At 39.4% G+C, this 27,686-nt stretch overlaps 1 protein-coding gene across 1 annotated transcript in view; it reads left to right on the top strand.

Moving 5' to 3' along the window:
* The first annotated feature begins 9,035 nt into the window (after positions 1-9,035).
* The window catches only part of LOC139739650 (uncharacterized), a 50,630-nt gene continuing 31,979 nt past the window's right edge, over positions 9,036-27,686 (top strand). Inside the window, exon 1 of the mRNA XM_071650261.1 lies at positions 9,036-9,335. Within this exon, the coding sequence (XP_071506362.1) occupies positions 9,237-9,335 (99 nt within the window). The 5' untranslated portion in view covers positions 9,036-9,236. The remainder of the gene's footprint in view (positions 9,336-27,686) is intronic.

Below are 27,686 nucleotides of genomic sequence, written 5' to 3'. Positions count from 1 at the left end.
AACAAAGTTTACCCCTTAAATTACAGAATTGAAAGGTGATAGCCAAATAAACTGCTGTAAGAAAAAAAAAACAATTGTTAGAATGAAAACAATACCTTATTTTGAACAAAACGTTAATGAACGAATAACTATAAAAATAATACAAACTCCAGCAAGTACGATAAAGTGTAATGTGTATGTTCAATACAGCATCAAATTGCATCTAGAAGTGTGTTGCAAAAAATATTTAGTAAGAATATAAGATTAAGGCAAGAGTTAAGTGGGGCAAATGAAACGTAAAACACTCATTCTCTGACTCGTGATCAATGTTGTAGTGGCTAGGGAAGAAAGAGTGCCTTTCATAATACACTCATTGATTCAAAACTTGTTATTATTGTTTTCATCCGTCCTTTAAAGGGTAGGTACAGTTTAGACTGAGACGGGACTTCAGGATTGCAACGCTTTTGATGATGATTTTTTGAGATTATGAGAAACCTCTTGTGAAATATTCAAGATCAGATAAAAAAGGGAATTCAAAGTTTATTTGATGAAAATTGGACAATAAGATTGGCTTTGTAGTGCTGAGATATCCAAAACAAAGCAATTTGAATAAAAGGTGTGACCCAGCTTTTATTAGGATTGCTTTGTTTTACTTTGTTTTTGGATTTGATATACCAGCCATTTTCAAAACTTATTTTCATCAACATTTCGTAAAGTGATTTCTAAGTATATTCTGTAAAAGGTTAAAACCGAATCCTCACCTCAACCAATACCACACCAACCCTTTAATATCTGCCTGCGCCAAGAAGGTAACTAGTTTGCAACTTGTATTGTTTAAGTGTTTATTGTTGTTGTAAAGTCATATTGTTTGTCTCTACGTTTGTTTTATGTTTTGTTTTGTTTTTGATTTGATTTTTGTTTTTGTTTTTGCTGTTCAAAATATACTGTTTGGTTAGATAGGCGTTTGTTTAGAATAATGCTGCGAGAGTAATATTCGTATCAGAGGAGCTCTTCGTAAATGCCATTGGCTTTTCGTCATTAATTCTTTATTCTTAACCTTAGCCCGTCCCTTATGTATTATACAGCTACAGTGTTTGCTATCCAGCTTCATTATGTGAGGCATATGGTGTTTTCTTAGATAGGGTAATGTATCATTACATTAAGAATATGCCATTGATTAAAACGCATATACGCAATAAAATGAATAAGATAGTAGTTACGACTCAATATGTTCAAAATTGTTATGAGTATAAAAAAATAACGATACAAATTGAATAGTTGTATGGCTCACAAGTGGTATTTTCTGAAATGTATAAATAAAACACAAGCATGAATGGTTTGTGAAAAACGTGAATGAAATTACGGGGAAAATACTAAAAGAAACATTTTGGAATTTTATGATGATCACATAAATGACAAAGTTTTGTCGAATGGGTACCACGTAATGTTAACTGATTTCGTTATAGTTGCTCTATGCTACTAGCAATTATGCAATTGTCACGAATAAAATCTCGTATACATTTAGCGCATTCAAGATCATGTAGTTTTTGTATGATATATGTATACACTTTGTGAAGGTTATCTTAATACATAGTGTTCGATGCCGCAGAGGCATGCACAACGTAGAATAATTATGAATAATGATAAATGTGTGTGTGTGTGTGTGTGTGTGTGTGTGTGTGTGTGTGTGTGTGTGTGTGTGACTGTCAGTAATCTCCTGTAGGGCTTATAGAAGAAGTGCTTAAATTTTTTTGTTGACATCAGCTGCAATAACATAATGAAATCTTTGTTGCAATCCTTGAAGTTTGCCGATCACGTCACTTGACACGTGACTTTTTCATCTTAGTCATATTTTAAGATGCAGTCTTGATTAAAGAATAATCACGGCAGTAATATTACCGCTTTAGGACGATATTTCTTTCTCCTACATGCTCAGCAAATATCACTCAATATCAAAGCCAAACAGCTTCAATCTGATGTTATAATTATGCGCTTGCATATAATCCTGCCCGCTCCTGTAAATGAAACATTCGCGTGATTACGGTTTCATGACTCTGGGCAGCAATTTTGCTTTTGCTTTACAATCCAAAAGACAGGGATTTACTTCTTTTGTGCCGCCAAACCTAGAGAGCTCAAAACCTTTCTTTTTTCGTGTACGGAAAGCATGCATGGCAAAACAATGTAGCGGTCTATTATCCCTTGGGTGACCTATAGCCGATTCAATATTGCGATATTATGTTTTCATTGAAGTTGACGGTTTTAAGGGTAAAGTTACACAACTACACTAATGAAAAAAAAAATCAGAAAATACATCAAACATTAGAATGATTACTATGACATGTAATAGACCTTACGCTTGCCATTACTTGTAGTGTGCTGGGGTCACACTGTCGAGTGGAAACTGAAGAGGTGTCCGTAATGACCGCTCGAAGCATTTTACTCAATATCATTGGAATTCTTCTTGTGTGGTTAAGTGTTCTTGATTGGTAGGTGTATACGTTTTGAAAGAAAGCGTTATGGTGCGGTATCTGTTGTGTATCCATAGGATCAACTATGCATTTGCAGTATTAGAGCGCCATTAGATTAAACTGAGAGTGAAATTGTGTAAAATTTCCCCTGTTCTATACCTGGCACGCAAAGACACGTAAATTCCGCGCGACTGCAACTTTGGAGCTATGTCTGGACACGTAATGGTCAAAGGAACATTCTTAAAATACCTTTGGTACCTACTTACCCTCTTTTTCAGCCCAATCATCTTATGATGATGACGTAAGTGATGATGAAATGTTCCAAAGGAGAGTTTGAAAAATTATGTCAAAGCTTGATTGGAAGGCATTAAGAGCAGAGCTACATACCGTGTCACGTGATCATTGAGCAGGCGCCACGACGTGGTAAAATAGGGATGACTCTACGTGACATTTCGCTGGAAATCACGATCTTGTTGAAGTTGCTAGTCAAATCACGCTCTGCATAATGGTGGCGGTGTCGTGTATTAGTTTCCTATTTATTCATGTGTGTGTGTGTGTGTGTGTGTGTGTGTGTGTGTGTTTGTGTGTGTGTGTGTGTGTGTGTGTGTATAGATACGGTTTCTTTCCATGATGTTTACTTACCTCATTTCAAAGAAATATACAGTCTTTGGTAATATTTGTATCATTCCTCCGCTATGTCATTGCCTTTTTTTTTTATTTGACTTATGGAGAATTCAAATTTGCTGAAATCAAATTATTTAATTTCTGTAAGTTTTGAATGTTATGACGTAGCCATTACCTACACCTCATTGCAATTTACAACTTCAACTCCTGTGCCTATGTTTCTCTAGCTTTTATGCTCCATTCCAGAAAAAAAAAACATTTACCATGCCCGAAATATTAGAATCCAAAGTTCAAAGTCGTCTTCGTCAAAATGTTAAGAATAAGATGAAAGCTCTTAAGGTTCCTACAACTTCGAAAACAGCCCTTTCAAGGAAAAAAAATAAAGTTTATTATGGAAATGCAAACAAACGCATTCTAGTGAAACACTGAAGACATTTCATTCAGCATTCACTATGAGTTATAGATTTATGTTCCAACATGACTACTTCGCCTCCCCTGGGTATGGAATATTTTATGTCATGGCTGTGCTATCCCGATTTATTTTTTAGAACATCCCATTACTCTTCGACAGTTCACGCAACAGTGTAACACTAAGGGCGTCATAGTACACTATATATCCAACAATTTCACGCTGGTGCATATCAAGACAGTTAATTTGTGTACATAATGAATTGAGTAATATCAAAGACACATGACGGGAAGTTAGGTAAAGGTAGGGTGAAACTTAGAAGTTCATTAGAGTCTTAATATTTCACACGTTCTACCAATGAGAAATGATTTCTTTAAATAGAATTGAATGTCAGTCTGTATGAATGTCAAAGTTCAAGTTGTTCAGCGATATGACATCATCGTTCTCATGTTATTTGCATAACTGATTCAGACCAACACACAGTTACGTGAAGACACATGAAACTTTGAAATATCAGTACTTTCTTACTCCACGTAATAAAACTTCTATCCCTGTGTGTGCGTTTGATTTAACTTGTTTGGTTTTTACTGGTCAGACGTAACCTAAACGGGAAGTTGAATTTCCGCTACGCTGAAATCACGGGAGGAAACCAGTTTCATTGGATCTGTACGATATGTTCCACATGATTGGAAATCTCGTCTCACGCGATCGTCTGCTCTCCCGACGGATATTGTTGGCTCACCTCGTGGGGGGAAAGGTCGTCGGTTTTCGTTTTCCACCGACGTTTGCGACAGCACATACTTCATTGTCTGCGTGGCGTTCCAGTTGCTTATTAAAGGTCTTTTCCGGCGCAGACATTCTTCAGGACAGTGCCTTTTAGGAGATTGCCGTTTATCAATTATAATCTTTCTAGTTGCTAGGAATGCCAGTGTCCTATTGTAAATTCTGGCATTCACCTCTCATGATAGTTATTATCTTTATGAATGTCTTCTGGTAGACAGCAGTATGGTAATCTCAGACGAATATAGTGTATTTCAGTGTACTATGGTATGTAGAATCTAAAGGGATCGTATAGTTTTTCGTTGAGATCTATTATCTCTTCTCTTACATTTTCGGTGAGGTAACGAAAAACTTTTTATGAAATATGAAAGAGCATGCAATTTCAAGAGGAATAAAACAATTTATTTAATGAAAATTGGTTTTGAAATGGTTGAGATATCCAAAATAGAGCAATCGTAATACAAGGTGGGACTCACCTTTTTTCGTTGATATTTCAGCCATTCCAAATCCGATTTTCACCGGAATAGTATGCTCTGTACTATTTCACAAGTGGTTTTTTTTTTTTTTGGGGGGGGGGGTATTTCGCAACAAGTTAGAAGCCCAATCCTCATCTCCACCAATACTATACCATCCCTTTAAAATGTATAGCTACTTTAAGAAGGTCAAATATTGTATAGTGATTATTATTACGTACATATCCCAATATACGCCGATATATGACTTAAACTCGAAACTTTACAACTTTAATTGCTTCTTTAGGTTTCCCTCCATAACAATTCACTGTATCATCTTTGCTATTTCAAGAACAATTAGTATGTATTGTTTAATTATTTCTGATAATGTTTTGTAGAGTTGTTTTATTGTTTGTATAGACTATGATTATCATGGGAACGAAAATCAAATGAAATCATTTTAGAATAGACTTTGCACAGAAATTATATATATATATATATATATATATATATATTTATAAGGTACGGATGATAACAATTTTGCTCTTCCACCTTCACAAAATATTCAAAAATCTATGGAAGCTGATTTCTGGACTAGATGTGTGTAATGTGTTCTCTTCGTTTAATCTGAAAGCAAGAATAATATGATACAATGTTCGTATATATAGTGTTGATGTGTACTGAATTCACATCAAATTCGAAATTAAGTGCATTCTAAAAAGAATACTTAGTATAGTAAATGGGCTTTACGTGTATCATTTCTTTACAGCGCTTGAAGTGATAACAGACGGTTTCTAGAAAACGCAGCTCTTTATGTTCAGATTAGGACAAAATCAGCAAACCTGAAAGGTGATTCTGACAGCATCTTTTGGATCGTAGAATCACTTCATGACATATCAAAACTCCACCATAACAGATGTTTTCGAGGATTCAGTTTCAGTGTTCTCTGCAGTAACCACAAATAGCTTTGCATGAAAAAAAAAAAAGATAAAGAAGCTGGATGACAGCAGCGTCTTTCAATACAAAGGTAATGAATACTAATTATTACGTTGAGAGGCAAGAGTGTTGAAAACGTGGAAAATCTAAGACTTGATCCTTCCCGCTAGATCCTTTCTTCCAGGTCGTGTAGAGAACGAAATTTAATATGAACAGTAAAGATAACGCGACAGGGAATCATTGGGCCAATACGTCATCTACTAATTGTAATTATTTCTCGTCACACATTTTGTGTTTAATCTGTTAATTTTCTTTGTCAGAGCAAAAAAAAAAAAATCATCGCAACTCAACTAGGCTTTTGGTTCGAGGCCGCAATCTCTTTCGTTATGTAGAAATCTAGCAAAATCAAAACAACAACCCTGGTTTGTGTCAAAAAGTTCACCGCCAGTCTTGTCCATTAAATGTTGCTATTACATATACCTCTAAATAATTCCACACAGCTTTTTGTCAAGGAATGAACGTTTAAAGAAATGTGTTTCGTTTATCTCATGCTCTTTCTCTACAGTCTCCTTCTTTTTTTTTCAGCTCCATATTCTGAGGGATAGGGATCTCTCGTTACGGATCCAATTACACCGTTCCATATGGCTGCTGGCACTGTTTATCCGCACCACCAGCCGAAATTAATTGTGCGGTGAGAGTCAAGCGGTTTTTTCGCTTTGTTTTGTTTGCCAGCAAGCACTGGCGGTCTGTCCGACTCCTTCTCATTGCGTCAAGCTTCTTTTAAGAGCAAGGAGACACAATAAGACATAAAAGAAATGTTCATGTAAGGCTATTTTGCAGCCGATGCCGTGAGTGGCTTACTTGTATTGTATTACGATCTGACAACGCGCAATCACATGATCACATGATATTTGTTATGTCACAAAGCATCTGTCTCGGTACGCTTCGGAAAGTTACACCGCCTTACGATCTAGAAATCAATATTTGAGTTATCATCTTGACAATGTGTGCTTTTATCAAATGTTATCTCTTACTTTACTGGTGCTTTTTTATTTTTTGTTCCTTTTCAAAGAACAAAGCGTTCACTTATCTACAGGCTGAGCTCTAAAGCCTGTCGGTATTCATCGAGTAATTTTGTCACTGCTTATTCATATATTACATACATAATGTAACGAACATTTGTGAACACATAGACACATAAACACACACACACACACACACACATAATCATGTATATGTATATATATATATATATTATATATATATATATATATCTTAGAATTTTCCACGTGTTGGACTTCGAATGTTGTTATTATTATATGAAGAATGAGTCTCAAATACGCCATCTGTACATCCAACAAGAAGGTTTTTATTCACAAAATTTTCAACCCGCCTCGGGCCTTCGTCCGTGTAGTGTAGACTAGTACAATGATAAGTGTTTGCAAAAATCAAAGACTTATCATTTTACTAGTATACACCACACTGGCGAAGGCTCGAGACGGGTTGAAAATTTTGTGAATAAAAACCTTCTTGTTGGATCTACAGATGGCGTATTTGAGATTCCTTCTTTATATTATATATATATATATATATATATATATATATATATATATATATATATGCAAACGGCTAGACACTAACTTTCTTATCTGGTGGTCCATTCCACCAAAAGATGAATTTGGTGGCCGGACAACAATTTTAAGTGACCCCGGGCAACCAGACCACCGCTATTGTCGAGCCCAGTTTATGATTATATCATACTTTAATATGTAAGAATATATAAACAAATAGAAGTTCGCTGCAATGATATCATTGACTCAAAAATGGAAAACACATCTTTCTTTTTTTTTTTGTACCGCTATCAGGGAATTTCGAAGAAATGAAAGAGGTGAAGTCTTCCAAGAAAAGTCAGGTGAATCTGCAAATACAGCATTATGTTGAAGCTGTAAAGTAAGAAAAAAAAAGAATGAGTGGTCCGAAATAGAAACTGGAAGAGAGAGAGAGACCAATAGAAAAAGACAGAATATCGGACAAATTTCACCAGAAGCGTGCTGTGTCTCTACTGTCGTAATCCTTGCTTTTATAATACATGAGTTTATTTGCGTGTCACTAGCTTTGCGTCTCGGTGCGCTGCGTCTATATACAAAAAAAAAAAAAGCTTCATCAAAAGATTATACAATCATAAGCCGATTTAGGTGCAGGTTTAATAAAATGAATAACACGTTGTTGTACACAGTGCTTTTAAAATCCAAGAATATGAAAGATCCGAAGGGGCACGTATTTGATAGTTGACTTTTATGTGAATTCATGTTTCTTTTTATACAAATCTTGCTTCTCTTTTCCATGTAGTTGAATTATTGATCACCAAGAGCCTGCAAATGACGGGAAACCTTTAGACGCATGATTTCCCTTCTGATAGCAAGCACGAATACATACTCCCATGGTATCATACCTGTAAACAATCTCTATAGTTATGTTGTCTGCCCAAGAAAAAACAAAACTTACCATATGAAGAAGAAGAAGAAGATGATGATGATGATGATGAAGAAGAAGAAGAAGAAGAAGAAGAAGAAGAAGAAGAAGAAAAGAAGAAGAAGAATAAAAATATCCGTTGGCACAGTAAGGAGCACAGAAATATGAAAATATATTTCACCAACTTGTCATAAGTGCAAGAATACTTACGTGATTGCACCGCAGATAGTAAAAAAAACACGTTCGGTCCATTAAAGAAGACAAACGGATAAGGGACCCCCCCCCCCCCCCCCCAAAAAAAAAAAAAAAAAAAAAAAAAAAAAACACTCACACGCACACACACACACACACACACCACCACCACCACCAACAACAACAACAACAACAACAACAACAACAGGAGTTCAGAAAGGCTTTTAATGTTATATTGTTATCCCACCTCGTAGTATGAAAACGGAAAGGGAAATAAAATTGATGACTGGTCCAGACAACAGTAATGTACCGGGGGACGAACATAAGCATTCTACCTTTGGATTGATGTGAGCAGCGCACGAAGAGGAGCACGACTGCGCTCCTTGCCTCTTTTTTTTTCTCTGTGGAACAACTGACCAATCACGAATGTCCCAGAGCTCGCGGGAAGAAGGCAAACACGGAACGTCACCACTGGAAGAGGATGTCTTGGTACGGCGCCCAGATGTGCGAGAGGTAAAAAGCATGCGCGCTGACGTCACGACCATTGATCGACTCCATTGGCTATCCCAGAATGTGACGGCGCCTCGAAGTAACAGAAAGCGTGTGGGCGGAGTTTCCTGAATGAACGTTCGAAGTACAAGTCGGGGGAAAATCGCATGTATATTTCTGGCGCCGATATATTGGCTCTACTCAACGGGAATTCTCACACATTATAAATCTGAAGAGATCTGCACGCACACTGAAACGCGTCTCCAGTGATAACACAAAACAAGGTTAAGCTTTACCTACAGGCATCAGCAACCTGCTCGCCCCCGCCACTCTACCCTCGTCTTAAACTGAGCTCTGAACTTAACTACCGGAACTGCTCCGCGTGCTGTCTTGCCTACCAGAGAGAAAACGCCTGAAACAAGATCACCCACCATCATGAATTCACTGGGCCTAACTATCTTTGCTGTCGTCGCGGTTGTCTGCCTATCAACATCAGCAGCTTTACCTGCCGGCATTGACAGTGGACTTCTAAGGGTAAGTGCAAGAACTTTAAAGAGCAAACTTTCATAACTGATTAAACATCATGCAATTTAGGAGAAGGAAAAAAACAACAACTGAAAAAAAAATGGAAATGTATGGACTTACTTCTCTCGATTGGAAATGAGAGAAGTCAAATGTCTCGTGAGAATGTTTTGTTGTTTTGTTTCCACCTGTTCCTACTTCTGTCGTAGTGTATTGTCACCACGTACGTCGCTATCTATTTCTATCTCTCTTTTTTGTCGAGGGTAATTCCGTCTATTATCATGAGGCATGGCATCAGCTGAAGGTCCGAGAGGTCAGCAATTAATAAACGAAATGAGTTTAATGAATATCTGGGTCTGTATATAGCGCTCGATCAAGCAGCTTGAGTGCATCTGAATTATATAGCAATCTTTGGTACGGCGACACATTTAATGAACTTTGATGAATTCCCAGAGGGTTCTTTTTTTTTTTCGCATGCCCCCCCCCCCCCCTCCCCGCTGCAGCATGATAGACACATCGCCATGCGCAAGCATTATCATTTTCTTCTTCTTCTTCTTTTTTTTTTTGGGGGGGGGGGGGAGAATCATACTATGGGCATGGTTGCCATTTTTAGTGATGTACTAGTATTTGATCATTCAGTCATGTCTATTCTCCTGGTTAGTGGGGGTGATGGATGGTGTATTTTGTATTATTTCATTCCGAAGGAAAAAAGAAAGTAACTTTAGCAAACTAAAACTGAACGAAGTAAACGCATATAAAAAGGTGTAATCATATCCATACATGTGTTTGTGTGTGTGTGTGTGTGTGTGTTTGTAGCGTTGATGTGTCAGTAGTGAAACTCGTATCATGCCGAACGAGAAAAAAAAGTCTTATATATACACTGTATATGCATATATATATATATATATATACATATATGATCATTGCAGGTATTACCAAATCAAGAATAAACAAAGCGTAATGACCTTAGGCGTATATATCACTATGACGCAAAACAACAAGAAAAACCCTGAACTAACCAAAAACAAAAAAGAAAAGAAAAGAAGAAAATATGGCAAAAGAAAAGAAAAGCAGGGCCAAAAATTGAGTTTGACATTCAGGAGTATTTACGCGTCGAGGGGGTAGCTGCTATACAAAATGGCATTAAGCCGAGGCGAAAATCTCCCATCGTACAATACCTCTTGAGTCGAGTCGACAATAGAAAGTATATAATACCCGCCCACATAATGACGTTTGGGGTATTTCATGTTCATGAAAATGAACCGCCATACTTCTTGTCTTCTCCTCATTACCATAATTCTTACTTATTGCTTCGACTCGCTTAGCACTTTCAACTCAATTTCAGTGTAATTCTGAATAACGTTAGCTACAAAGTGAAAAAGAAGCTAAAATTCTTTTAAACTTAAAAGTTAGAAAGAAATTATGATCGTTGCCCCGAAATCACATCTCTGTGTATTCCATTTTCAGAATTTGATCATAACTTACAGTTGAAAAAAAATATATATATAACCATAACTAGCAGCGAATGTAGTATAGACATATCTGTCATGTCTTTGGCCAATATAATCTGTGGACTTTCGTCATATATACCTTCAGGACAAAAAGGTTTGGTTGTTGTTGTTGTTGTTTTTTTTTTTTTTGGAGGGGGGGTTGGTTAGTGGGAGTGGCTGTCCCCTTCATAATGTTTTGAATTTAGTGTTACCATAGTAACGAGAGTGCGTTTTAGTGGCCGTCTGTCGCTTCTCAGTTCCGTCCTCCCGGGAATGCATGCATGTGCCTGGAATTCAAGATGGAATATGCCCCCAATCACGAATGCGTAACTGTGGCGCTGATGGATTAGGCAAACACTAAAATGACAAGTGCACTATTCGCTCCTCTTTATTACGGGATTGGATGTTTGGGAGGGGGTAGTGGGGGTGTTGCTGGTTTTAATGTCTCCAAGTGCACGTTTCGATCGCTTATCGGTGATAGCGTGTTTCCACTATCAGTGAGGGCATCCCCGTGTCCGGCAGACGACAGAACTGGTGCCACTTCCCCATTGTATTTTAACAATTAAAAGTGAGTGACTGAGTAAGTGATGGAGAGGAGAGAGAAGGGGGGGGGGGGGGGAGAGAAAGCGCGAAAGTGCACTGTATCGAGATTGTGAGTTATAAACAGCAAATGGAATCTCCTAATCCATTACACGTCCCGTGCGGTCGCTCGGACCCTTGAGGTAGTTTATATGCAGTCTTTGTTCATAATGAAATAATGTCCCCAAATCAAAGGTAGATATGAACTGTACAAGTTTATTTCTTAATGGATGAATGCCGTCTTGGACATGACTATGGCTCTGATATGAATGATCAAACGGGATGATGTATTGAAAAAAAAAAGTATCCGAAAAGCCAAGATTGGTCACGAATTCATCTGGACAGCATCTTGATATCTTTATTCTTATGTAATTGATTAACAGTTTTAACCAGAAATGGTGTCTAGCTCTTGATAAGAAACTGAACTTAAAAAGAGGAATACTGCTCTGAATACAAGCTAAGGTGTCCTCAAATGTAAAAAAAAAATCATAAGAAACATCAGGATTAACTGACGAAAGCTGAAAATCATCGAAGTGAGGAAAGTTTTGAGTTATCACATTTCCCTCAAGAGTGACTTTCGTTGGAAACTAAGCAGGAGATTTACCTCCACCATTATATTATTGTAATATATTCATCGCCGAAAGCTTCTTTGTAAATGCTTTTTACGCCAGTTTAGGTTCACCGCCATGATACCTTGAAATGGATTGTGTTGTCATTTCAGGTCTCTTGTGTCATTTGTTTGAGTAGAGAAGGATATTTCAGGGAGAAACAAAAATGAAAACTGGCAGCAGCTGGTTTGGTTTGTCAGTACCTAATACTGTGCGATCTGGCTGCAATGAAATCAAGTGACTATACTTCCAAAGGCAGCTCTTAACACTGGCACAAGACTAGTGCGTATTTCTCTTCTAAAATTTTGTTTTGATAAAGTGTAACTTTGTTCTTGATGGTAGGGACATCACTAACACCAGTAAATTGCTACCTGGGTGTCTCGAAGAGAGAGAAAAAAGAAACTGGCGGGGAGAATGCAATCAGAATTTCACGCGATTTCTTGTTTTTCTCTTCTTTTTCTCTAAGGAATACCTGATGAGTAACGAGATTTCTAAAGGTGTAAATATATTTTGATGCCATCTCAGTTGGACTGGAAGAGGAAATGCGATACCGCTGCTGCCAAGGTGACCTAAACGATAGCAGGAAGCAAATCTATAGCTTTTCTTTGTACAGGCTCATGACGATAACACCTTCAAATATTGTTTGCTGTCAAGGAATATAATTACAGCCCTTTCTGTCGAGATCCGTGCATTCTCAAGGAAGGTAATACTCGCGGTGTCTGCACCGCGTCAAAAGCCTAAGAGAGCGTGAAATACTATCCTTGACTCGAACCGTTTGCAAACGTAAAGATAAAGATACCAAAGAGTTAATGCGAGAAAATGAAGAGAGATAGCGAGAGGACAGATGAAATAAGAAAGAGTGAAAGGGGAGGGGTGGGGAAACGTTCCTCAGGAAAGTGGTGTATCGAGACTTCATAATCTCATTATTCAATTTGGTAAAAATGATCTTTAGAGATTGCGAGCGACGAAAGCATCTCGCTGAGAGTGATATCTTGCAATGTGTTTTCTGTTCACACGTCACAACAGCAATAACAACGGTAACAACATACACACAGTCCGGTTTTGTTTTGTTTTGTTTTTTGTTCACGTTTGCAATTGCACTGTCTACAAACTGCACTAATCGCCACCGAACTGCTGCCTTGGAATTGCATTGCAGTTTTCCATCGTTTTATGCTATTTACTTCTTAGTATCTTTATCTGAAGTGGGGTGTTAGAGGTCATAAATGAATACAGGTTCAATGTTGAACATCATGGCATGTAATTCCTAATCACAATACAGACACCTGAAAGCTCAAAGCTTTAAAAGGCAATTTATTATTTCTGTGTAGAATAGCATAGGTGACGAAAATGATACAAGGATCGCAAGGGGGAAGAGCAATATTCAATTCTCGCGATCCAACCTGCCTTGACTTATGAGTTTGAGTGGGTAGACACACACACACCCACACACACACACACACACACATACATACACTCACACACACACTCACACACACACTCACACACGCATTCACATGCACTCGCACGCACACACACGCACATACACCGTCGGGTTTACGAAAGATTTTACCACCTTTCCAACGAATTTGGCGCCGGTGGGAGGGTCTTCGCAAGAGAGGCATATCCTCCGCCACACCTCACCGCGAGCTCCATCTCCACGGCTCGTTGACTCTACATTGCCCTTACTATGATCGACACCTTTTTTGTCTCTTCATCCAACCGGCATCTTCCTTAAGTGACAGCTTAAGGGGTAGTTTCGTCTCTGACAAGCCTTTACCATCTTTACACACGATTTTGGCGGAAGATGGAAGTGGGCGTTAAAATGCGTGCAGCATATCCAGCATATCAAATGATATTGAGATGGTAATTGTTTATTCTAATAAAAAACAGCTTCTTTTAACAGCAGTAAGTGTGAGGCATGTCTTTTGAGTAGTTCGGGCACTTTTAGTTTACCTGTCTGTGGGCCACTGTCAATTTTAAAAGAGTACCGTTTACAGAAATGATTATTGTGTTATTATCATTGCGTCATTTGTTATATTGTATAACTTGCCAATGAAAGCTAAAATGACACTAAATGTCTTCTGATATAGAGTCTTCCAAGAGACCTTTGCAAGTGATGGTCTCCCTACACATTAATCATTAATCGCGCACGCACACACACACACACACACACACATAATCTGGGCAGGCAGAACACGTGCATGCTCTTTAGGTTTCTCCCAATTGAAAAGAAACTCTCATGATCATTTCGAAAGAGACATTGATCATTCTAGCTGCCTTTCTTGATAACCTCGCCATTTGCATTGTCATTGAATTTGTCAAATTGCGTCTCCAATCATTCTTTTTTTTTCTCTACAAGACTGTTACATCATATCACTACAACTTTATGGCAACAGCTTACCCTTTTTTCCGGATCTGTTGAACATTGAAATTCCCGAAACTAAAATAAGTGTTCCTTCTGAATTCATGCACGACAGAGAGCTGTAAAGGTGATGATATACTCATTATTACCCTAATCGCCCTCTTCTGACTTTTAGAGAAGACTCACCGGCGGAATAAAGTACGTCAACTCGCGAATATTTTCTATTTGCGTGCAGCAAGGAAAAGGGCAAGTAAAAAAATAGACCAACAGCAATTTCCTTTCGGGTGTATTAGTCCAGATGTAGATGATTATGCATGTATATTTTTTTTCTGCCGGTAAATCCCAAGAATTACACATATCTGTGATTAAATGAATAGCAAAGTGGGTGACCGAAGAAGGGGGGGGGGGGGGGACAGTGCAGTTTGTTATGGATATTATTATTTGTGTAAATCTTCGCTCGGAGGTGAACATGCAAGACTACTTTAGTGTCAATCCTTACCTATCGCATCTCCTTCTCACGCCTGCATTAGAATTATTTCATATTCTACCAACACTTGCACATGTTATACTCATTACTGGGACCTGTTTTGGGGGACCAATGAACATGATAAAGACAGAGGTCGGTTATTCCAGTTATACCTGTTCCGTACAAGGCTCTTCAAGTTCTAAATACCAAAGAACGAGATAATCGTGTAGAATACGGCCAAATTGGACTCTGCATGCCTATCAGTCGTATTTGTTTTCCAAAGCAATTGGGACATTTGAACCGCCATTCCTTTTCCTCGTGTCTGCAATAGCAATCACACAATGGGACCTGTTCTACAATACCCATATATCTTTGGTATATGGATGGTATATTTCGAAATCAGTGTATCATGCTCCCAAATTTGCTTCTTTTTTCTGTTTCCCTTCCTTTCAAAGACATCATTGGGCGCATAAACCTTATGTATCCCTTTGTAGCCAGTCGAATAATCCATGAACTCCTCGTGACGTCATAGTTTATGAATTCATATCGATTTTCGCGAGGTGGAGAAACGTGTTCATAAGAAAGATTGATGAAGTATTGAAATATTCATTAGTAGATTATCTAAGGGCAAGCATTGCATGACATGTTTTACGTGTGTGTGTGTGTACACGTGTGTGTGTGTGTGTGGCTGATATTTTCTTACATTTATATATTTGTAGAGCCTGATTAACTTGACAAGCCACCCCCCCCCCCCCCCTCCTCAGCTCGGGGTCGCCATTGCGCTCAATTACCTTAATCCACTCCCACTTCCGTGATCGCCCACATCAAATACTATGCCGCCCCTTTATGCTGTCTCCTCAAATGGACGAAATTAATTACAGATCATCTGGGAAAAGGTAACAGGAAGCATGGTTTGCTGAATATCTGACAGCCAGCACTAGATAACTTGAACGAACGCGGCTGAAAATACGAATCTTACATACAGCCCTGTCTTTCTCACAGAATGTCCCACTTCCATCAACACGCAAAACAAAAATGTAAACCCTGGGAGTGTATGCCGGTAAAATCTCCACACCGCCGTCGAGATAACATGTACAGGAAGTTGCAAAGGCATCACTATTCTATTTACGTTCAACTCCCCTTCTAAACTTTATCTTATTGCCGTAAATGTAATCCATCTGATGTTTACTGTCTTGATGCGCCCAAATCTGATCAAGTTTAACCAGGGAAGAGATGGAGAGGAACGTATACTTATGTATAATCAATAACGCAAAAAGACTTTCGCTTTCGAGTGTCGGTTTCGGGTTTCCGCATTTTACCATTACAAGTTCAACCGAAATTCTCTTCCATGAAATCTAATCCAGATGAAAGTGGACAAATGCAAGTGCATGATGAAAGCTGACAAGTTTCAGATCTTAATTCCGATGTTTTAATACCTCATCTAGAGTGATGTGTGTTTTTTTTTTGTTCGATCTTGAAGGGCAGCTTGTCGGACCTGCCTATGTTGTTTTCCTATTTCTGTGGGAAAAAGGAAACCTCCAAAGCTTTGGATAGCTTGGGTCTTGAAATCATGTGTTTCACTAGGTGATAAGGGTCCGTATAGATTAGGTTTAATTGCTCCAGAAGCTATGGCAGCAAGAGCCCTGCATCAACAGCCATCTGTGGTTCTGTTCATGAGAAAGAAAAAGCAATTTTCATTTGATGCTTATACTACTTGCACGTCTATATTTATTCCAATACCACTCGAGCTAAATAAAGATAAGGCGCACTTGTCTCTGATTGACAGACGTTGTAAATTTTTCTGCACTTTCCCCCCTCGAAGACTTCATTGTGGGCCCGAGGACCCTCGTTCGTCGAATGCTTTCTGTCAAAAAATTGAAAATATTGAATTCTTGGCTCGAAATAACCAGTTTTTGAATGGATTTTGATGAAGCGCTGGATGACTTTGTCGCTGGACGGTACATCCAAGGTGACTGGAGAAATAGAGTAATTTGCCGGGAAAGGTTAAACGAAAGAGTGCGTGAGGTCGGGGGTTGAGCTGACTACCGGTAATTTCGTTCGCTCATTGCCAGTGCGCCATGAAACCTTAAGGAAGTAGAACGGGAATTTGGTTAATCAAATAGCGATTTTTTTTTTTTTGTTGTACCCATATCGTTAGAGTTTTATCTGTGTAAATTGCGAAGGTATTCCTTGTCGTGTTATTTGAAGCCTTAAGCAGGTAAAAGAAGAGGGAGAGAGATAGATAAATACAAAACAAGGATACAGAGCTATTCTGGGAACCATCTGCTGTACCTGATGAACATATACGCACTGGGTACATGTATGTGGTGTAACTGTTGTGTATAAGTTGTATTGATGAGGTCAGTGTCGAAATGAATCCCACCACCCCACCCCATCCCCTTCCTCACATGCAAGAACAAACTTTGTACAATGGAAAATCAATTGATTTTGAATCTACCGAAACAGTACAGCTATTGCACTTTAAAGTGCATATCGGCAGAATCTTAAATCTGCCGTTTTCTGGTACGCTTGGTCAAAGAATCTAAGGTGCATGACTTCAGCACACAGTAAAGCATTTTATTTTGATCAAACTTGAATAATATATGCATTTCTTAAGCCAGGCATCCGCCAATTATTCCCATTAGGTGCTGCTAGTATTCAGGAAACAGAAGCAACAAAAGAAACCATTAACGGTCTTCAATGAGGGTGGATGATAAATAGCCACAATTTTTTCCTTTTCTTTATATCTCTGTGTGTCTTGAAGAACCCATAATGATCTCTCTATCAGCCCTCCATTGCCATATGCCATTCTGTCTGTTGCAAAGAATATCACTTTCAATTGATTTTTTTTTTTCAACCCAAGCGATGTCCTTACGACGGATAATCAGCCAATATTTTCAGAAATGCTAAGACAGATTCACTTCGTTTATTGGCCTTATAAGCTTGAATACGATAGATATATCCATCTTACAAGCACCTTGGTCCAATACCATTATACTCTGCCACAACACCTTCAAGCGATGCCATGTACCTAACATCATTATATCACTAGCGTCCAGTGACTCGGTCGTAAGTAATGAGCTCAGAAATTGAGATCGAAAATTGTGAGTGTTCGCGAGGTGTACGCGGTCATCTGTATTCTCCTTATACGTGGTGTACGCGCATCCCCAATAATTGAAAAGAAACCGCACCAGGGCCAATTCTTTGCCAGGTCTATTCCTTGAAGGAATCCAAAAGTGATTAACTCTGGGACTTCCTGCCTCGCCCACTCTTTAGATCGTGCTGGTGGAAAGAGAGATTGAGAGTTAGATAGATATAGAGGATGAGATACGTGAATAGAGAGAAATAGATAGAGGGATAGCGATAGTCAGACAGGTGTGGATAGATACAGATGAAAGAGAGAGGGAAGGGTGGGAGGGGAGGGGGGGGGGGGAGGGGAGAATGAAAGGTGTTTGATTAGCCAGCGGAGAACTCCCAGGCGGCAAATGTTATTTATGATGCATGGCGTGTTTTCAGGGCGCATTGTTTTCGGGGTCTATAGCAGACTTACTATAGATAAGTGCAAAAACAAATTCACCTGTCTCGCGCAGTATCAGTATAAGAGCTTAGTTGCAGAAAGAGTTAACTCCATTCTTGTTAACTTGAAACATTTGCTAGTAAAACTACTAAAAAAGAAGAACATTTTAGGGAAATGTGGGATATTTCTAATGATAGCGTCAAGAATATTCCTTGCTATTTCGCAAGTGAGCTATAGCTTGTGAGGTTTTATTTGGCTCTATCTGATGATGGACTTCTTTAAAATGTATAAAAATGGCGCCTAGCCCATTCATCGACCAAATTCTTCACTCATACTGATTTTAGATAATATTGATAGTACACAAAGGAAAAAAAGCTACTTCCATGTAGTAATGCCATCGAGGCTAAAGGTATCTTGGTGAAATAAAGACGTAGTTTTATCCTGCTTGCCAAAGAACGATAATTATTGAAGAAGTTGCCGCGATAGAGATAAGGCAGTCTAAAAGTACTTCTAAGCACTTAAGCTCTTAATGTAAATGCCTATGGGAGATAGGGAATCCTTCTCTCTAACTGTCACTCTGTCTGTCTGGCCGTCTGTCCGTCTGTCAGTCTGTTTGTCCGTCTCTCCATCTCTCTTTTACACCGGCTCTCCAAGAGTGAGCAAAGAGGAATGCCTTGGAATTTAAAATCACTTTTTTTTTTAAATTCCTAGTGAAGAAATATCAATGATAAAGAACAAAGGTTCAGCTTATACATGGTATTGATACACATCACCTCTGTAGCTAAGACTTCTTCAGACATTTCTTTAGGAGTTCAATGAAAAAAAAAACCACACAACACACACACACACACGTGGATATCAAACTTTGCAAAAGAATAGCATAGTAAGTATGCAGAGAAATCTGTTCAGTCAAACATCTGTCGGTTGGTCAACTCCTTGATTTCACACTCCTGGAAATATTGTACAATAATGTTAACGTCATCTGATCGGAAGCTGAATACTTTCCAGTTATAAATGCGTTTCTGAATAGACTATTTTTTAATGGGATGATTTTTCTATAGGGTGATCAATTTTTGTTTTGGTACAGCGGCCACGGCCTTTCCAAACTCTTCTCAGCGTTAAAATACAGCTGTAATATATTTTTCTATATTTGCACATGCTAGTGCGCACGATTCTATGTGGTTTGTGTCCAGAAAGTGTACCATTTGTGTGGGAGAGAACATGTCAGCTGAGACGGACGCTCTTATCCTTTAGCTGTGGATGATGAAACTAATATCAAATGCAAAAGGGCGGGGCACACACCAGGAAAAGAGGGGCAAGTGTCACCACATACGACGCTTCGGCAGGAAATTAATGTTGAGTCACTCGGCGTAAGTCTACTTGTCGCCGTGTTTAGGTATTTATGGTACAACTATATTGCGTTTTGCGGTATTAGCAGGGATGTAAGCTTCCACCTTCTTGCGATATTTGGCAAATTGTTAGGAGAGACTTGGTGGTAGGTACATAGCGCCAAAGTGCGTGTGCCCAAGTGCGATCTTTGGTTAGAGGATGTTTTTGTCGGAAAGGGGCCTCGACTTTGTCGTGGTAGATGACATAATTATGGAAAAGAATGTGACGATCAAACGAAACAAGGTTAAGTGAAGGATGGCCACAGTAGTTTGGTTCTGGACCGAGCAGGCGACGGTAGCCTACATAAATTGCCCGTTGTAGAAGCTCTCAGTAATCACTGTGATGTCATAATGTGATCCATCACTGTGAATCATTATCGGAGCAACTCTAATTGATGCGAGCGAAGGACCTGTCGCGTATTTTTGAATTGACCCGCAATCTAATATAAAACGCCCCTCTTACACACTCACACCTAACGACACCGTCAATCGTTATCAGTGACCTTGCCATAACATTTATGAAAGCTCTCATGGTGGATCGTATATGTGAAAACTGCTGCATATCGACAGGATGCCGCTATTCTACAAAGAAAAAAAAAAGTCTGATTGGTAATTATTGTGTAGTGTCTCTACGAATGTTATTCTATAATAATTGTTGGCACGGTTAAAAGGACGGACCAAAGACAGTTATAAAGGAGTCAAGGATTTTGAAGCATGAGACACCTTATTGCAAGGGAGGGGGGGGGGGGTGCCAACTTTGTTCTCAGCAACATAAGCCTCTTATGATATACGAACGGAAATGACATTACTCACGGAGGAGGGGTATGAGGTGTGCAAACAATCATGAATTAGGGTGATAGATGATGATAATAATTGTGTGCTATCATTGTTTGTTACGATAAAACATGGATTTCAGCCTGCTGTTTCATGCAATTTCAATTACGGTAATGTAATGGATATCTATTTCTAGGTGATTGAAGCGTGGGACGGGGAGGGGGATTGAGCAAGAGTTCCCCAAAACAAGCAATAATCAATTTCGTCATGTACCCAAATGATTCATTATTGCTTGGGCCTTTTATCACCTTTACAGTTTTGGCAAGGTGCAGATCTACTTTCTTTCCATGACATGTGTACGAGCGCGCCAAATGAAATTCGAGAGTTACCAAAACACCATGAAGGACAATCCAAATGATCGCCATCTGTTCGTGGCGGGTCAAGATTAAATTCCAGACTTGTCCTTAATGAGCCGTCAGCAGCTTTCCCAACCCACGAAATTATCTCCGTCCAGGATGTATCAACCCTCTTCACCAAAATAGAAATCCCTCGCAATTAATTATTGACGAATTTTGCGAGGCATTACGTTTGGGAAATCAGTTCTAGATAATAACATCGCACGCTTGACTTGGACCAAATGATTGCTGATAGCAGCCTCTACAATATCGTTGTCAGACTGTGTGACCCTAAGAAGAAAAAAGAAAAGGAAAATAAACTTGGTAACTCCAGCGAGTTACTTCCACACTTTACTTCCACACTTCCACTTGAACAATATTCTCACTTTAGTAAGCACAGAAAAAGCAAAGAACAACAACGTAGGCAGTCGTCACATAAATTGATGGAAAGAATTTAAAGAGCAAATCAGGTTCTGATACTTTTAGACAGTTGACCAAGAAAATACTAGCATGATCAGTACAGCATGTAATTCTGACCTTAATTTTATGCGATATCACTTTGAAATGTGAGGTTTTTAAATCAGCGATGTTTTATTCATTGAGCTGACAGGACACAACTTAGGGAAAACTATCTCCAGTCACGCCCTCAGTAACTGAGGCGCATCATAAATAGCATATGTCCTAATACATAGACCTAGAAAGTTTTTTGTACAAATTCAGTCTATGTTTTTATTTCTCGCTACTTTGATTTGATGCAAGGATGGAAGAATTAATTTGACTGGAAGCTTGCAGACAGTCAAAAGTCTTTGGTAGCTCGTTGTCATCTTCAACGCATAATCAGTGTACAATAAATCTATGAAAAAAAGAAGCCGACATTGTTTGATGCAGAAATCATCCATTCCTATCTACCTGTTTATCGCCAGGCGCAGTAAATTCAAAATCATTTATATTATCTCCATGTGATTGTCAAATACCGTCACGGGAGAGACAAAAGCTGTTTCTTAGTAAAGCACCTGACAATTCTCTTTACTCATCAACATAACTGATTTGTAGAATTGAAAATCAGGGGATCTCATCGTTTTGACTACCATTTCTTTTCTTTCTTTTTTTTGTAAATGTGTAAAAAACACACACACTGTGATTCCCTTTGCGCTTGATACTCGGAGGATATTCCTGAATAAAGAAAAAAAATCATCATCCTCCCACCTCCCCCCCCCTTAAAAGTCAAGAAAATCGGTCAGAATTAAATGTTCATTCTTACATCGCTTGTAGAAAGTCGATTAGATCAATAGGTAATTGCTATCATAAAATCCTTAAGTCATCGGGTAAGTGCCTCCATTTGTCAAGTTTGTATATGGAATAGCTGACTAGAAGAAGGGAAAGGCATCTTGTCAAAAAACCCATTCATTTCAGGCAGCCAGAAAGATACAGAGAGAAGAAATGCCGTAGATAACTCACTGGAACTGCACGATTTCACCGAAAGGTGACGAATGCTGTCAATGAACGAAATGCTCTTTGCTTTATACTGTTATAAGATGACGGGGTGACATTCCAGTCGTGAAGAAGGTGTCTCTCGTAGGCACTTTTCTCACACTTTTTCATTCTCTCTCTTTCCCTTCATCATGCAATGGCAACGGTAATTCGGAGGGCGAGAGACTTTTTCCCAGCCCGCGGTGCAACATGATGGAAGCGGCACTTCGGGAAAAATGAACGAACTTTGAGATGTCCAATTTCCATAAATGTCAGATGTGACACAATCATGATAAATCAATGCTTAATTTCTCGCAATGGAGCCCAAAATTCGGGACACAAGGGGGATATGAAGATGGTTTACAGCGCTTGAGATAAAGTGATGAACCGTATCTTTCCACTTCTATCAAGTATCAGTGCATTCTTACTTGCCAAACAACAGATCTAACTCAGGACACTTAGGAAATACAAAATAACAGGAAATGATTGGTACATGTATTAGAATTTTGAAATACTGTAATTAATGATCATACATAGGATGTGGAGGCTTTTCATCCCCCTATTTTGCGATGCTTATATTCACTGCTTGGTTCAAAAGTGCGCAATGACGCCATTTGAGAGGAAATGTTTTAAGAATGCCTTTTGATGTATCTTGTATTACCTCTTGGCTGCATGTTGCCATGTGTATTTCATGCCCTCAACGTCTTGACGAGTAATGGTGTATTACTTTCAAATCAGTGTCATATTAGACGTATTGACGGCACACGACCCTGTGTTACATGGCACATACATTATGATAATAAATTAATGTCACATCAAGAACTAAAGTACGCCCTGAGGAAGGCAAATGACTTGGTCATGCACGTTAAACAGCAATGTGAGGTCTCATGTAATATAATGCTCTCTTGCTGCTGCGCTAATGTGGGTAGATATCAATGTCAATGTGTGTCAATGTCTTATACGAAATCCCTCGGCAATTAGCCCAGCCAAGATCGTACGGTTTCTTCATTGTGACCAGGAAAAGACTGCATCAGCATTACGTTGGACTTCACAGTCAGTTGTGGGAATTTATGTTGCTGTTCCGGCAGGCAGCATTAAATAATCCTTTGGAGATGTTTGGTAGGCCTCAGAATCATAAATTAAGAAGTGAACTGGTTTCAGCACGCCTTACCACTAGGCGCGATGAATACTGCAGGGGGAGGTAGTCAAGTAAAGACTCGCACGACTAGTTAAGTCCCTGGGACTTTCTTTTTTTTTCTTGGCGGGAGATTGATGAGGTGAGTCTGCTCAAGGGAACACGCAATCGTTTAATCTGTCGTCATCATCAGGTTGGGGTTGACGAGTTCAGCAGTTCCGACCAAGAGACTGCCGTGAAAATTTCCTTGGAACAAGATACGGTATCTCCCTGCCCCTAGGGGGTAACTCATAAGTATTCAGATCATATCTTACGCATATCGTTACTGGCTTAACACAGCAAACATAATCATTAAGGTACGATACTCAAGGCGCGGTCTAAGTTGCCTTTATTAGTATTGATAAGTGCTTTTCGGGTAATGGCCAATTACTGATGAGCGGTGATATTATTTATTTATGAAGAAATACTAATTTTCGTTCTTTTTTGTGGCCAGAATAGGGACGGGTGCATTTAGGTTTCGCCTCCTAAAATTCTATTATAACAGCTCTCATGACTTCTGATTTCTTTTTCACTTTTGCTTTGTGTGGATAAAAAGTACTATTTCGCCGGCAGACTCCTCTTTCGTATCTTTACGACCTATTTGTAATGGAAGCGTGCTTCCTTCAGAAAATGTCTTTTTTTCCCTTCCAATACATTTCTCTTCAAACAAACGATGTCAGACACAAACAAAACGATGCCCTGGAAATGCTTGTCAACCTCACTTCCAGAAAAAGCTGTCAAGGAATGATAAGAACCATTTTGGCAAAGGTAAAGAAGTCACATGTGCTACCATTCATATCCTCCTCGCCAGGAAATTTACCGCCACAACACGCCACCCCCCTGCGTACGATGTCATGCAGCATTAACCAAGCGCTCACTCGCCACCTCCGCCTCCTACGTATACCCCTTTTGTCTTTTATGCGATGTTTGGTGATTCCCTGGCCCGTGAGATATCAAACACCATCAGCCCTTTAGACATCAAACCATTACCCCCTGCCCATATAGGGATATTAAACCGGTGTTCCCTACATGCGGCCCCTACAGGGCGTGGATGCTCACCACCTGTCCATCATAGGTTCGCCGCCCTTCCCCCGATGTGATGATTTCTTCCAAGGGTTAAGCATCCGTTAGCGGTCGTATCAGATCCTCTCCGGGGTACGTTTCGCGCGGCTTACGCAGAGGAGATGAAATGTGATAGAAGTTGCCCGTGGGATGTTTGAGGAACGAAAATCCCCGATCCATTTTCGCCGCAATTCACTATCAATCAAGCAACGATGTTGCGTGAGTCTTGTAAACAGTATAGACAGCTCTCTCCTTCTTTCATTCTTTCTTTCACTCGGTCCATCTATCAGTCTCTACATCTATCTATCTATCTATCTATCTATCTATCTATTTATCAATGTATCTATCCATCTTGCCTGATAGTCGTTCGTTTTTCTGTACGTTCATCGTTAGAGCAATGAAGGTACAAGTGTAAGAGTTTAAAAACATCCAGTGCCATCTCACTTACTGTGTCATTGCCCCATCCGCCATTACGTCTGGTATTTGAACACAAATTTACAGACGGTTGGTCGCTGCTTGTAACTCTTCTGACGGACGGTTGTAATGTCCACTATCACAAATTATGTGCACGCTTTTGCTGAGCTAATTCTAGCAGAATATCTACTAGAGTGCATGTCGCTGCAATCTTTTTCGACTTGACGAGCTCTCTACGTCTAATCATACACCCGAGCGGTCGCAACTTGGAGTGAGATGGCCGGCCCAGTCTGTAACTGTCCAGTCTTGTAACAATAACAACAACAACGTCGTCTAGTCCGAAACCCACTGCTTCTCCCCTCGGCCGTCCACACTGTCGGCAAGCCTTTGGCCACGATGGCGACAGCGCTCTAATGTGAGGTGTGATGCGACATTAATTTCCTGTCGGTACGTCAGACGTATGCTACGCCATCATTCCGCGTTTCTGCAAATGAATACCCCTCCCCGTCCCTTTTTAATCTAATCCTTTTTTCCTTTTTTTTTTAGGTCACGTACAAGAATTATTTCAGGTGTAACTGCCAATGATCATAAGTGATGAAGTGCTGAAATGAAATCCGAAGGAGAGTGAGCGAGTATATAATCTATGGTTGTGAGGCGAAAATTGAACTATAGAATAAGGAATATAATCTTATCAAAAAGGTTTGAAATTAAGCTAAAAAAATGAATTTTTAGTCCTGCCTGATCATTGGCACAAGCATTATTCTTAATAGGAGTGGAGAGAGAAAACACTTTGTGGATGTAACAACGAAGCTATAGAGAAAAATATACTTCGCATGAGTGAGAAGGGAGTACAGTACATCAGTGTGTCTGGTGTCCACGTTCATATCTTACTAAGATGATAAGAAGTAGCCGTGGACGCGTGAAATTACACACCAGCAAGGCTCAGCAGCGGCAGTGCCGTTGATGAGTGTGAACAAACTCGTCTAGAAGTGCTCTCACAGTGTACAAGTGATTTCAGGCAGGTCGATTGCCCGTTTGCTTATACCAACTGGGAACACTTGAAAACGAATACGGAAGAATCGATTCCCTGTGACACGCGTTAGTGGTTTCTCGACACAGTGTAGTTGTTTCCAACTGTCTCTATCGTTTATAGTTGCCCAACCATTGGGAATTGGGATGTTCTGAACTTCCGCTTGTACTTGTTGATGATTGTTCTCATTTGTAGAATGGTTTCAAATGCTTTACAAATAGGTTTCAAAGTTCAGCATTAGTAAGGTCTTAATCCTCTGAATACTAAGTTTTCTTTTATAAAAAGGGTGCGTGTGCGTGCGTGCGTGCACGCCTGGGCTGTTATTCAAACACCGTTTCTACTCGTCATGTGACATTTGATAGTTTGGTATGATGCAGACTCTTTTTACTTTGCTGTCGTGATCTTGTTATCAAGATTAAAAGTATTATCAGTCATGAACATAAGTACTTCCATGCATGTGTAAACGATATCTGCGAAAACTTCTTCGATTTATGGCGCAAATGTCGCTACCTCAGTCATATCAACTTCTTGATTTATCTCTGTGTGCTGCCGTGTATAACATGATCAATGTAAAAGCATCATAGGCAACAGTTTCTTCCAAATGAACATTAGTGTCGTTACATGAACATTATACCATCATCCCGGAGTAGATATTAGTGCTGCGGCTAATGAAGATGATAATGATCTAACCATTATTATTTCATCACTGGTGGGGACAAGAAACTCTCGTTTCTCCCGTCACACGAGTTCGTATCGTATGGCGGAACAACACGCCTCAAGAAGTGGCTAACCCGACACTAAACGATTTACCGTCGTACTAATGGCACAGCCGTCTCTGGCATTAGACGCAAGCAAGACGAGATGCGATGCACTTGTTCTCTTCCGTACACCACTATCGGGGATGCTCTTAACTGATTAAACAAGTGCTTTGTGGAAGTAGCGGAGCGCACTCGACCGCACGTGAGACGAGTATCTTCAGCGACAGTGAACACCGAACATGTTTACCAATGTTGCCACTAAAAGTCGTTTCACTTCTCATTACTAATAATGAACGGCACTTCCATTTCCATTTTTATGGAGGACAAGCACAGGCCAACTGTGAGACAATGGACCGTAATTGGAAGTGACCTTCTATGGGACAAAATCTTTAAGTGAAACAGTTGAAATGAGAGCAACAGACAGTGAAAAGGGTTTTCAGTGAAATCAGATGTGTATCATGAAGGTTAGGACAGCTTCAGCGAAAACGCGCTATGTCCCATGGAAATCAAAATTGGCGCCTTGGTCAGTTGGCTCCGATTCGACTTTTTGTGTGTCTTAACTCTTAAATCTTATGTAATAATCAGCTTTAATTGTTTTGGGTGTTGAACAACACGTTATCTCTACTTACCGGTAATTGTATGTTGGGAACAATTATGAATATGATCTATATACGAGAGGGGATGTTTTCGGGCGAATATTATCTTCACAATTTGATTCACAGACTTAATTTCAACATTTCTTTTAGCCAGTAAAATGCCGTGTAAAAAAAAACGCATCACATATTAGTCTTTATTTTGCCATTAAAATGTCCTATTATGTCAAATTACGCTGAATTACACCAATAATGATGAAGCTAATTGGATACACCATTGTCA

This window comes from Diadema antillarum, unplaced genomic scaffold, assembly GCF_040938485.1.
Source record: "Diadema antillarum isolate AM-2024a unplaced genomic scaffold, OU_Dant_1.0 seq00000810_RagTag, whole genome shotgun sequence".
Taxonomy (NCBI): Eukaryota; Metazoa; Echinodermata; class Echinoidea; order Diadematoida; family Diadematidae; genus Diadema; species Diadema antillarum.
This window is presented reverse-complemented; position numbering and strand designations above follow the sequence as displayed.